This window comes from Dendrobates tinctorius, unplaced genomic scaffold (assembly GCF_039654945.1).
Source record: "Dendrobates tinctorius isolate UK_male_01 unplaced genomic scaffold, ASM3965494v1 ptg000104l, whole genome shotgun sequence".
NCBI classification, from domain to species: Eukaryota; Metazoa; Chordata; class Amphibia; order Anura; family Dendrobatidae; genus Dendrobates; species Dendrobates tinctorius.
The window spans coordinates 20,891,513-20,903,988 of record NW_027361772.1 but is presented as its reverse complement, the minus strand read 5'-3'; the positions used below and the strand labels follow the sequence as shown (position 1 = coordinate 20,903,988).

Sequence of the window (12,476 nt, the reverse complement as noted above, 5' to 3'; positions counted from 1 at the left end):
ACGGGACGATGCGACCCATTCTGGATCTCAAACTGTTAAATCAGTTTGTCAGGGTACGGCGATTCCGAATGGAATCTCTCCGATCAGTTGTCGCTTCCATGGAAAAAGGAGAGTTCCTAGCATCCATCGACATCAAGGACGCTGCCCGTCCCACCAGCAGTTCCTGCGTTTTGCAATTCACGAGGAACACTTCCAGTTTGTTGCCTTGCCCTTTGGAATCGCCACCGCCCCCAGGGTCTTTACCAAGTCATGGCGGCTGTCATGGCCATTCTCCACTCTTGGGGAGTAGTGGTATTACCGTATCTGGACGACCTGCTCATCAAGGGTCCGTCCCTTCCAGCCTACGAGGAATGTTATGATTGAGTCACCGTAGGAGGCAAAAACAGAAATGCTAGCTAAGTCCAGAAAACCAAAGAAGTTGGCAGCTATCGGATTGCAGACCCCTGAACCTATCAACACAACTAGCAGTAGCCGTGGGGGGTTCCTACGATGCCCTAGACCCCTCGATCACAGCTGGAGAATTAAATGGGCCGAAAGAAAGGGGAAATCTAAACTGCCCCAGAGCAGACCCCAAAGCAATAGGCAGCCCCCAACATATGACGGTGAAGCAAGATGAAAACACTAACACAGGCAGAAAGACTGAGCAAAGACAGGGCCCAAGCTAACTAGATAGAAAAGGACAGGAAGGCTGCTGTCTGCAATCCGTGAAAAACCCTATGAAAATAAGAGCCAACAGACTGACAGTGAAAAAGGCCCTGAAGACGCTAGGCTTCAAAAAAGCTATGTCAGTACTCAGGAATATTATGAAAACAGAGCAACAGGCAAAAGGAGATTCAGCTCACCCCAGCAGGGAATGGCAGAATCCAGAAAAGCAAGGAAAACAAAAACAAATGCTAACAGGCAAAGCAAAAAACTTAGCTTTAGAGGAGCAGGAATCAGACTGGTGTCCTAGAAGTCCACAGAGAAATCACCCGCAGGGCAGAAGGGCGTCGGCAGCCTTATATCCAGTCCGTGACTCCACTCAGCCAGTCATCCTCATTAGGCTCAGGTGCCTGATAATCAGGCTCATTACCTTCCTTTAACAGAATAGGGAGTTCACCAGACCTCAGTGACGAAGGGGAAAATGAACACACAACAGAGTAATCTGTGGATATAACAGTAAATAAACTTCGAAAAGTCTTTCCCGAAACCAGCTCAGCAGATTTCCTTTTTAGGAATGATCTTGGACACTTCCCGCAGGTTGGTCATTCTCCTTCCAGAAAAGACCCGAGCCTTACAACAGGCAGCGCGGACTCTTTCCCGACCAGCTTCTCACTCCATTTGTTTCAGCATGACAGTTCTCGGAAAGATGGTGGCTGCGATGGAAGCAGTTCCATTTGCACAGTTCCATCTTCGTCCCTTACAACATGCGTTGCTGTTAGCTTGGGACAAGAACTCGTTATCCCTGGACCGTCGGATCCTTCTGTCCCTGCGGGTCAGGCAAGCCCTCAAGTGGTGGATACTGAGGTCCTCCCTGAATCAAGGGAGGTCTTTTCTCTGAGTAAAATGGTTGGTAGTAACCACCGACGCAAGTATTCTCGGCTGGGGTGCGGTCTTTCGTCACCACACGGCACAGGGTCATGGTAGACCCGAGAGTCACGTCTCTTCATCAACATTTTGGAGATACGAGCGATCAGATTAGCTCTACGGAGTTTCCACCATTTCCTCGCAGGTCACCCCATCAGGATCCAATCCGACAACGCCACAGCTGTAGCGTATATCAACCGCCAGGGAGGTACCCGGAGCAGTATGGCCATGCACGAAGTGAGTCATATTCTCCATTGGGCCGAGACCAACCATTCGCCCATCTCAGCAATTCACATCCTGGGCGTAGAAAATTGGGAGGCAGATTTTCTCAGTCGCCAAGGCATTGCCGCAGGAGAATGGTCTCTTCATCCGGAAGACTTGCAACAGATTTTGTCATTGTTGGGGGACTCTGGATTTGGATCTCATGGCCTCAAGACTAAACAAGGTGTCTCGGTTCATTGCGCGATCCATGCGCCATTGGAGCGTAAGCCCTAGTTCTGCATGGCACCGGTTCCGACTCCCATACATCTTTCCCCCTCTTTCCTTGCTTCCGAGGGTCATCAAGAAGATCAGAGCGGAGGGAGTACCAGTGATCCTTGTCGCGCCAGATTGGCCGGGCCGAGCATGGTATGCAGAACTAATACAACTAGTCGCCGACGTCCCCTGGCGACTTCCATATCGCATGGATCTGCTCACAGGGCCCGATTTACCACCAGAACTCCGGGGCCCTGTCTTTGACGGCGTGGCCGTTGAATCCTGGATTTTAGCACAGGCTGGGTTCTCTCATGATGTGATTTCCACCATGATTAGTGCTAGGAAGCCTCTGTCCAGGCGTATCACCGCACCTGGAAAACCTTTTCATGGTACAAGGATCATGGTCGATCCCCTCCTGTGGTTTCCATTCCGGCCATATTGGAGTTCCTTCAATCCGGATTAAAATCCGGGTTCGCGCTTAGCTCCCTCAAGGGCCAAATTCGGCCTTGTCAGTGCTTTTCCAACGCAAAATTGCCACCAAACTTTAGGTCAGGACGTTCATTCAGGGAGTTTCCCATGTGGCGCCTCCTTATAGAAGGCCATTGGAATCATGCGACCTTAACCAGGTTCTCGGGGCCTTACAGGAGGCTCCTTTCGAACTGCTGCAGGACCTGTCACTGACTGTCCTCTCTTGGAAGGTGGTCTTCTACTGGCAATTACGTCAATCAGATGAGTTTCGGAATTGGCAGCCCTGTCCTGCCGTTCTCTGTTCCTGAATTTTCATCAGGACAAGGTAGTTCTCAGGACGTCGCCGTCCTTCCTGCCCAAGGTCGTCTCCTCTTTCCATCTCAATGAGGAAATTGTTTTTGCCTTCCTTTTGTCTGGCGCCAGTCTATCGCATTGAGAAGGCCCTCCACACCCTGGATGTGTTTAGGGCACTGAGACGGTACATCTCGCGGACGGCTCCCTTCCGCAAGTCAGATGCCCTGTTCATACTTCCAGAGGGGCATAGGAAGGGTCTAGCTGCTTCAAAAGAAACACTAGCCTGGTGGATTCGTTCAGCGATTCAGGAATCCTACCGTGTCAGGAACGCGCCTGTCCCAGCGGGGTTTAAGGCGCACTCTACCAGGTCAGTGGGCGCCTCTTGGGCCATTCGGCACAAGGTCTCGGCAGAACAGGTCTGCAAGGCTGCGACTTGGTTCAGTTTGCATACTTTTATAAAACATAACCAAATTCATTCTCAGGCCTCTGCGGATACAGCTCTTGGCAGACGCATCCTGCAATTGGCAGTACCTCAGTGGTACATAGGGTATTAGCAAATGTATGCTCCCCATCCAGGGACTGCTTTAGGACGTCCCACTGTCTGTGTCCCCCCAATGAGGCGTAGGCGAACTAGGGATTTTTGTGTACTCACCGTAAAATCCTTCTCTCTGAGCCAATCATTGGGGGACATAGCACCCGCCCTGTTTAGCCTACTGGCTCATTGTAGCATTTTTAGGTTTTGACATAGTTATGGTTATTGTTGACTGTTTAAGCTCCTACTGCTTTTTTCACCGAACTGGAGATATCTCATCCAGCGATAGGGTGTATACTGCAGGGGAGGAGCTAACTTTTTTTTTTCTGGTTTACTTAGTGTCCTAGTGGCAAGCAGCATAACACCCACTGTCTCTCTGTGTTCCCCAATGAATGGCTCGGAGAAAATGATTTTACAGTGAGTACACAAATCCCTATTTTCGGCAGACCCTAATCCTCCTCACATAGATACAGTAATGTAGAGACTTTGTGTTCCAATTATCAACCAAATTCATCCTTTTCTGCGTTTACCAGGATGTCCGGGAAGAACGATCCCACTCCTGGTGTCCCCAGGACCACAATTGGGGGAGCCAGGGGTCTGGTTGGGCGCAGACCTTCAGCACCACTCACGCCCGGTCGCCTTCCTTCCATCCGCTCCCGGGATCTTACCCTTGGAGGTGTCAGAAAGGTGAGTGTAGTCTGTGATTGTGCGTCGTAGAAGAGGAAATCTTACATTTACGTTCACCCGCGTCAGAAAAGTTAAAATTCTGCAAAGAAAAATCTGTTCGCCTTAGTGCGATGTTCCTGAACTTGGATAAGGAGGAGACTCATCAGTAGAGAGGTGTTAGGCTATGTGAACTTGGAGACATGGAGTTTTTTTTTTTTTTTTATTTTATTTTAGAGACGGTGTGCTCCAAAATAACAAAAAAAAAGTCAAAAAAACCCGATCACTACTAATCATAGCGTCCAACTAGTATCAAAAATCAGAGGGTCGCCATTTTTTTTTTTTATTAACCAAAATCACAGGACTAACGATTATTACCCATAATTAAGAGATCCACATAACCTAAACTTATTCAAATCCCATACCAGACTCCTAAAGTTGTCACACTGTAGTGAAGACCCCTAAAAAATAATTAGACTCCAGATCTGATAACAGAACTCAATCAAATCTGTACTCAGTGATGATAGATTTTCCCATTGCAGAGAAAACATGACAGTTGGTGCTTATAAAATTCTATGGAGAAGGGAGAAGAAAGAGGCCGACACGGACGTTCTCTTGAAACAACCACTGCAGCTCTCCATAGAACTTTATGAGCACCAACTGTTTTTTCCTGTCTCCGTAATGGGAAAGTCTTCTTCACTGAAGACTCATTTTCCCTGCAAATTGAGAAGTTCGGAAACGAATGATCAGTCCAGGAGGAGAAAGAGGCCGATGTGTCTAAAAAAAAAAAAAAAAAAAAAAGTGCTTTCTTATTTTCACCTGTACTAATGATTTATGGGGAAGAAAGAAAGTTGGTTACAGTTTTAACCCCTTCATAATGCTGAGCTCGTATCTTTCCCCACACTTGATGACTGATTTACAGTAAAAAAAAAAAATTGTGGAATTGCACTTTTTTTTTTTTTTTTTTTCTTTTTCATCACCACACTTGCAACTTTTTTTTTTTCTCGTTTTCCAGTACATTATATGGTAAAATCAATGGTTCCATTCAAAAGTACAAGCCCTCGTGCGGTTACGTGGGAGGAAATATAAAAAAAAAAGTTATGGCTCTGGGAAGAAGGGGAGCAAAAAAAAAAAAAAAGGAACATCGTCTGGGGGAGAAGGGGTTAAGTAATGCTATTTCTCCTTTGTTAAATCGTTAGGTGACTGCAGTAATATTTGCAGTGATATAATACTGATCATAATCTACTTTCCTTTTTATTTATTTTTTTTTTCTGTCCCCTACAGAAAACATTTGCTCCAAATATCATTGGCAGGAAGATAAAAGAAGAGTAAGGACCCGCCCGTACCCCTGTGCCGTCTTACTGTTGATATATATATCTATCTATCTGAATGTGTGTATCACCAACCAATCACGAAGCATCTTTCATTACACCAGAGCTGTTTGAAAGAAGCTGATCTGTGATTGGTTGCTATGAGCAACAGTTTTCCCTCTCCATAAAACACCTCAGCAGACACTGACATGGTGGTAGAAATCTAGCATTCCCAGAAATATAAGCTCCCAGCCATTGTCTGCCCCCCCAAAAAGGAGCAGAGAGCACATGACAGAAGTGAATCACCCCTTCCGTGCCCATATACACATCCTACATCCTATAGGCACATCTTCCCTCTTAAAGGGATCCCCGGTATGGAAGTTAGGGCAATTCCACTCAGCGCTCTGGTTCTGACCACAGGCTGACGGGATGATGTGGGATATTAGGAGTAGTAGTCTGGCGGCTGTGACAGTATGATGTGGGATATTAGGGGTAGTAGTCCGGTGGCTCTGGCTGACGGGACGATGTGGGATATTAGGGGTAGTAGTCTGGTGGCTCTGATGGGATGATGTGGGATATTAGGGGTAGTAGTCCAGTGGCTCTGGCTGACAGGATGATGTGGGATATTAGGGGTAGTAGTCCGGTGGCTCTGGCTGACGGGACGATGTGGGATATTAGGGGTAGTAGTCCGGTGGCTCTGGCTGACGGGATGATGTGGGATATTAGGGGTAGTAGTCCGGTGGCTCTGGCTGACGGGATGATGTGGGATATTAGGGGTAGTAGTCCGGTGGCTCTGGCTGACGGGATGATGTGGGATATTAGGGGTAGTAGTCCGGTGGCTCTGGCTGATGGGTTGATGTGGGATATTAGTGGTAGTAGTCTGGTGGCTCTGATGGGATGATGTGGGATATTAGGGGTAGTAGTCCGGTGGCTCTGGCTGACGGGATGATGTGGGATATTAGGGGTAGTAGTCCGGTGGCTCTGGCTGACGGGATGATGTGGGATATTAGGGGTAGTAGTCCGGTGGCTCTGGCTGACGGGATGATGTGGGATATTAGGGGTAGTAGTCCGGTGGCTCTGGCTGACGGGATGATGTGGGATATTAGGGGTAGTAGTCCGGTAGCTCTGGCTGATGGGTTGATGTGGGATATTAGTGGTAGTAGTCTGGTGGCTCTGATGGGATGATGTGGGATATTAGGGGTAGTAGTCCGGTGGCTCTGGCTGACGGGATGATGTGGGATATTAGGGGTAGTAGTCCGGTGGCTCTGGCTGACGGGATGATGTGGGATATTAGGGGTAGTAGTCCGGTAGCTCTGGCTGATGGGATGATGTGGGATATTAGTGGTAGTAGTCTGGTGGCTCTGATGGGATGATGTGGGATATTAGGGGTAGTAGTCCGGTGGCTCTGGCTGACAGGATGATGTGGGATATTAGGGGTAGTAGTCCGGTGGCTCTGGCTGACGGGACGATGTGGGATATTAGGGGTAGTAGTCTGGTGGCTCTGATGGGATGATGTGGGATATTAGGGGTAGTAGTCTGGTGGCTCTGGCTGACAGGATGATGTGGGATATTAGGGGTAGTAGTCCGGTGGCTCTGGCTGACAGGATGATGTGGGATATTAGGGGTAGTAGTCCGGTGGCTCTGGCTGACAGGATGATGTGGGATATTAGGGGTAGTAGTCCGGTGGCTCTGGCTGACGGGACAATGTGGGATATTAGGGGTAGTAGTCTGGTGGCTCTGATGGGATGATGTGGGATATTAGGGGTAGTAGTCCGGTGGCTCTGGCTGACGGGACGATGTGGGATATTAGGGGTAGTAGTCCGGTGGCTCTGGCTGACGGGATGATGTGGGATATTAGGGGTAGTAGTCCGGTGGCTCTGGCTGACGGGATGATGTGGGATATTAGGGGTAGTAGTCCGGTGGCTCTGGCTGACGGGATGATGTGGGATATTAGGGGTAGTAGTCCGGCGGCTCTGGCTGATGAGATGATGTGGGATATTAGTGGTAGTAGTCCGGTGGCTCTGGCTGACGGGATGATGTGGGATATTAGGGGTAGTAGTCCGGTGGCTCTGGCTGACGGGATGATGTGGGATATTAGGGGTAGTAGTCCGGTAGCTCTGGCTGATGGGTTGATGTGGGATATTAGTGGTAGTAGTCCGGTGGCTCTGGCTGACGGGATGATGTGGGATATTAGGGGTAGTAGTCCGGTGGCTCTGGCTGACGGGATGATGTGGGATATTAGGGGTAGTAGTCCGGTGGCTCTGGCTGACGGGATGATGTGGGATATTAGGGGTAGTAGTCCGGTAGCTATGGCTGACGGGATGATGTGCGATATTATAGTGAATGTGGCTATGTGGAGTGGGCGCGGCTCTACACTCAACATATATATATTAACTGAAGAGCCCGGCGCTGTCCGGGCATAGTAACTAACTATGGTTAGTTCTAACAAATTATAATGATTATATCTAGAATATATATATATATATATATATATATATATATATATATAAAAAAAATCTAGATATAACCATTATAATTTGTTATAACTAACCATAGTTAGTTACTATGCCCGGACAGCGCCGGGCTCTTCAGTTAATATATACCGTTGAGTGTAGAGCCGCGCCCACTCCACATAGCCACATTCACTATAATATCCCACATCATCCCGTCAGCCATAGCTACCGGACTACTACCCCTAATATCCCACATCATCCCGTCAGCCTGGAGTCAGAACCAGAGCGCTGAGTGGAACGGTCCTCACTTCCATACTGGGGATCCCTTTAAGAGGGGCCTGGCGTCAGAACCAGAGCACTGAGTGGATTTGCCCTGACTTCCATACCAATGATCCCTTTAAAGGGAATCTGTCACCCCTTTTTGAGATATCATATAATGATATCGTTCAATTGTGTGTCACATAAGGATTCTCTTAGTACTTTTGCTTCCCCCTGACCCCGCACCTTTCATGCATAAATACCTTTTTTATATCGGTTCAGATGTATGTAAACTGCCACGGTCCGGTCCGATGGGCGGGGCTTATTCAACTGCTCCCCCCTCCCTGTTTTGCTCTATGCATTTCTTTTTGCGTAGAGCAAGACAGGGATGGGGGAGCAGGTGAATAAGCCCCGCCCATCGGACCGGACCGTGGCAGTTTACATACATCTGAACCGATATAAAAAAGGTATTTATGCATGAAAGGTGCGGGGTCAGGGGGAAGCAAAAGTACTAAGAGAATCCTTAGGTGACACACAATTGAATGATATCATTATATGATATCTCAAAAAAGGGGTGACAGATTCCCTTTAATAGAAGCCTGGGGTGAGAATCAGAGTGCTGAGGGATTTGCCCTAACTTCCATACAGGAGATCCCTTTAAGAGAGGCCTGGGGTCAGAATTAAAGCGCTGGATGGATTTGCCCTGACTTCCATACCGGAGGTCCCTTTAAGAAGGGCCTGGGGTCAGTACCAAAGCGCAGAGTCTATTTGCCCTAAATTCCATACCAATAATCCCTTTAAGAGACCCTGGGGTCAGAATCACAGAGCTGAGTGGAACTGTCCTAACTTCCTTACCAGGGATCCCTTTAAGAGAGGCCTGGGTTCAAAACCAAATCCCTGGATGGATTTGCTCTAACTTCCATACCAATGATCCCTTTAAGAGAGAAGATGTGCCTACGGGATGGAGGATGTGTGATGGATATATGGGCACGGGAGGGGGGGATTCATTTGTCATGTGCTGTCTGCTCCTTTCAGGGGGGCAGACAATGGCCGGGAGCTTATGTTCCCGGGGATGCTAGATTTCTCCCACCATGTCAGTGCCTGCTGAGGTGTTGTGGAGTGGGAAAACTGTTGCTCATAGCAACCAGTCACAGCTCTGCTTCTTTCGAACAGCTCTGGTGAAATGAAAGATGGTTTGTGATGGACATACACACATTCATTCATTTTTATATATAGATATAATCCTTATAATTTGTTATAACTAACCGTAGTTAGATACTATGCCCGGGCATGCGCTGGACTCTTCAGCTAGTGTGTGTATGTGTGTGTGTATATATATATATATATATATATAGATAGATAGATAGATAGATAGATAGATAGATAGATAGATAGATATATTATATATATATATATATCTATCTATATCTCATACATATAATATATATATACACACTTTTTTTTTTAAATAAAAATGAAAAAAAAAAAAATCGCTGCACGCTCTAGTCTGACCTTAATTACAGACCAGAATATATAATATATACTTTTTTTTTTTTTTTTCTAAATTTCTTTTTTTTTTTTTTCTCAGACCTAAGGTCTGTGTGAAAAATAGCTTGCCCAGCGACCATGTCCATAATCTGTGGCTTCCAGATGGGAAACCTGCAAACTGCCTCGTACCGGTTAGCGTCTGCTGCTCTTCTTTTGCTTAACCGGCTTGGTGCGACTTTTCTGACATTGTGCCAGGCCGGCTAATCAAGAGGAGCCGAGAAGACTTGTCAGGAAGGAGGCTGTTGGTGGAAGGACTCCCGTCCGGTGACCGCTGAAACATTGGTGTGTCTATAAGGTCGGGATCACACATGCGAGGAATACGGCCATGTCTCACATGCTAATACCCGGCACTGCCACCAGCACTCGGATTGAAGCGTGCAGCTGCATAGCGATACATGGAGTCGCACGCTCTGCTCCTGAGTGCCGGCGGCAGTGCCGGGTATTGATGTGCGAGACTTGGCCGTATTCCGCGCATGTGTGAACCCGGCTTTACAAGGGATATCAAAGTTAAAGAGATTATCCCATCTGAGACACATTTATGACAGATCTGTTGGATTTGTTCGAAAAATGTGGGATCTGCATCTTCCGTTTTCTCTCACTTCTATGGGTGTTTCGAAAAAAGGAGGAACAAGTATATTAGTAATTTGCTAAACTTTTCATACTTAAAACAAGTAAATCTCTGTAAGGCGCTATGTGAGCATGTTGATTTTTTTCGTTTCTTTTTTTTTTTCATGCTTATTTTTTTTTCCTTGCGTATTTGCAGCAGATTCAATTCTTACAGCGTTTTTGCAAAAGATTTCACCCATACTAAAGTGTAAGGAAAAAATATGCAACTAAAACCTCATGTAAAAAAAAAACACTTTTTTTTTTTTTTTTCCTGCCAACAAATCTGGATTTGCTGTAATTTTTGCAAATCCTGAACGTGAGCTCATAGGTATCATTTTAGAATTAAATGTTATTGCCTTGTCTGATTATTACTATGACCGTTGTGACTTTTTTTTTTTTTTTTTCATACCTTTAAAGGCCGAAGGAGGAGGTATCCGTGAAAGTCGAGCGGGCAGACCGCAACAGAGACCGCCGCGATGGATCGGGCAGAGGACGCGGGAGGCCACAAGTCATCCAGAGTCACTCCATCTTTGAGCAGGGACCAGCAGAGCAGCTGAAGAAGAAAAGTAATGCCTTAAGAAAGTCGCCTAATACTGTGACCATAAAACTTGTGGATCGAGGGCTCATTTTTTTCCTGTTTTCCAATGTTGCGTTTGCTTTGTCTGTAGCTGCATGGGACGGACCCTCAGATTCTGGAGACCTCGGACCCTCGCACATCATCAACATAAAAAGGGAGAAAAGGGAAACCGAGGAGGAGACAAAACAGATCCTCTTAATGTTGGAAAATGACAAGGTATCAGGAGACTCCGTCGGTGCATCACTCATGGCGTACTTGGATGTGTTACTTGTCTTTGTGGTTCCTGACTCATCTCTTGTCCCCTCTGTAGTTTTTAGATGACCCAGGATTGAGAAACGACGCCCAGAATCGGCCCGTACAGCTCCCACTTGCCCACTCAGGGTGGCTTTTCCGAGATGAAGAGGAGGAAGAGGACACAAAGCCCATGATGGGTTTACTCAAAGTAAAAAAGATGGAAGTGGAGCCTTCCACTGTCAAAGGTAAGAAAGTACATAAATGAGTATATTTTTTTGCCTTGGACTCCAGAGAAGTAAGAGAATGTCTAATGCTCAGTATATACAGTGTGCAAATGTTTTAGGCAGGTGTGAAAAAATGCTGCAAAGTAAGAATGCTTTATAAAAATAAAAGGTGAGCCAAGATGTTTGGAGAAAATTCCATACAGAGTTTCTTCAAAATCTGTTTTCAAGCACCTAGAACTGATGCTGTTTTGAAGGTAAAGGGTGGTCACACCAAATATTGAGTTGATTTTCACTTTTGTTCATTCACTGTGTTTAGTTAGTTGTTAAAAAAGAACCTATTAATAAATATATATATATATATATATATATATATATATATATATATATATATATATATATATATATATAAATATACACACACACACTGGCTTGGGAAAATATTTACCCCCACCCCCGTTTGTCATTTTAAGTTTTTACTACCTCCCAATCTTGAATTTTACAAAAATAACTCAACTTTAGTTTGCATCTCTACTCACCCCCTAAATTCAGTACTTTGTAGAGCCTCCTTTTGCAGCAATTACAGCTGCAAGTCACTTTTGGATAGGTGTCTGAGTTTTCTATATCTTGCCATTGTGATTTTTGCCAGTTCCTCAAGGCGAAACTGCTCAAGAATATCCCTGTGTTTCGCACCATCTGTTTTGCCCTTGACTTGGAACATCTTCCCTGTTTTTGCTGCCGAAAAACATCCGCACAGTATGATGCTGCCTCCACCATGTTTCACTGTGGGGATGGTGTTCTTGGGGTGATGAGCTTTGTTGGTTTGACACCAAATATAGCATTTACCTTGGTGACCAAAAAGTTAAATTTCTCGTTCGCCTTATTGGGGGACACAGAGACCTTGGGTGTATGCTGCTGCCACTAGGAGGCTGACACTATGCACAAAAAAAATAGCTCCTCCTCCGCAGTGTACACCCCACCGACCGGCAGAGAATTCCTCAGTTTAGCTTAGTGTCAGTAGGAGGTGGACACGGGTCTTTTATTAGACCCATATCTACCTCGTCGTGCGTCGTTCCTTTTCAGGTTCTACGGAGGGATACAGAGTGAAAAGTCACATCTGTACTCCCACATGGAGTCTGCAAGTACGGCGTGTACTGCCACCCCGTATCCTTGCAGTTCTCCGCGGCAGGACCAGCCAGACGGACGCCGACACCAAGACGTGCCAGCGACTCCAGGGGTCCTTGTCGCCAGTCTCCCTCCCACTCGCCTACC

At 46.5% G+C, this 12,476-nt stretch overlaps 1 protein-coding gene across 7 annotated transcripts in view; it reads left to right on the top strand.

Annotated features, from left to right (window-relative positions):
• POLR3D (RNA polymerase III subunit D) overlaps positions 1 to 12,476 on the top strand; it is a 34,241-nt gene that overhangs the window by 7,277 nt on the left and 14,488 nt on the right. For 5 of the 7 annotated variants that reach the window (XM_073588935.1, XM_073588933.1, XM_073588936.1 and 2 more), the window contains exons 2-6: positions 3,868 to 4,021; positions 5,282 to 5,325; positions 10,590 to 10,738; positions 10,841 to 10,965; positions 11,060 to 11,228. In XM_073588935.1, the coding sequence (XP_073445036.1) occupies positions 3,869 to 4,021; positions 5,282 to 5,325; positions 10,590 to 10,738; positions 10,841 to 10,965; positions 11,060 to 11,228 (640 nt within the window). In that variant the 5' untranslated portion in view covers position 3,868. Of the gene's footprint in view, positions 1 to 3,673; positions 3,752 to 3,867; positions 4,022 to 5,281; positions 5,326 to 10,589; positions 10,739 to 10,840; positions 10,966 to 11,059; positions 11,229 to 12,476 lie in introns of all 7 variants that reach the window. The other 2 variants (XM_073588934.1, XM_073588931.1) reach the window with 1 other exon arrangement.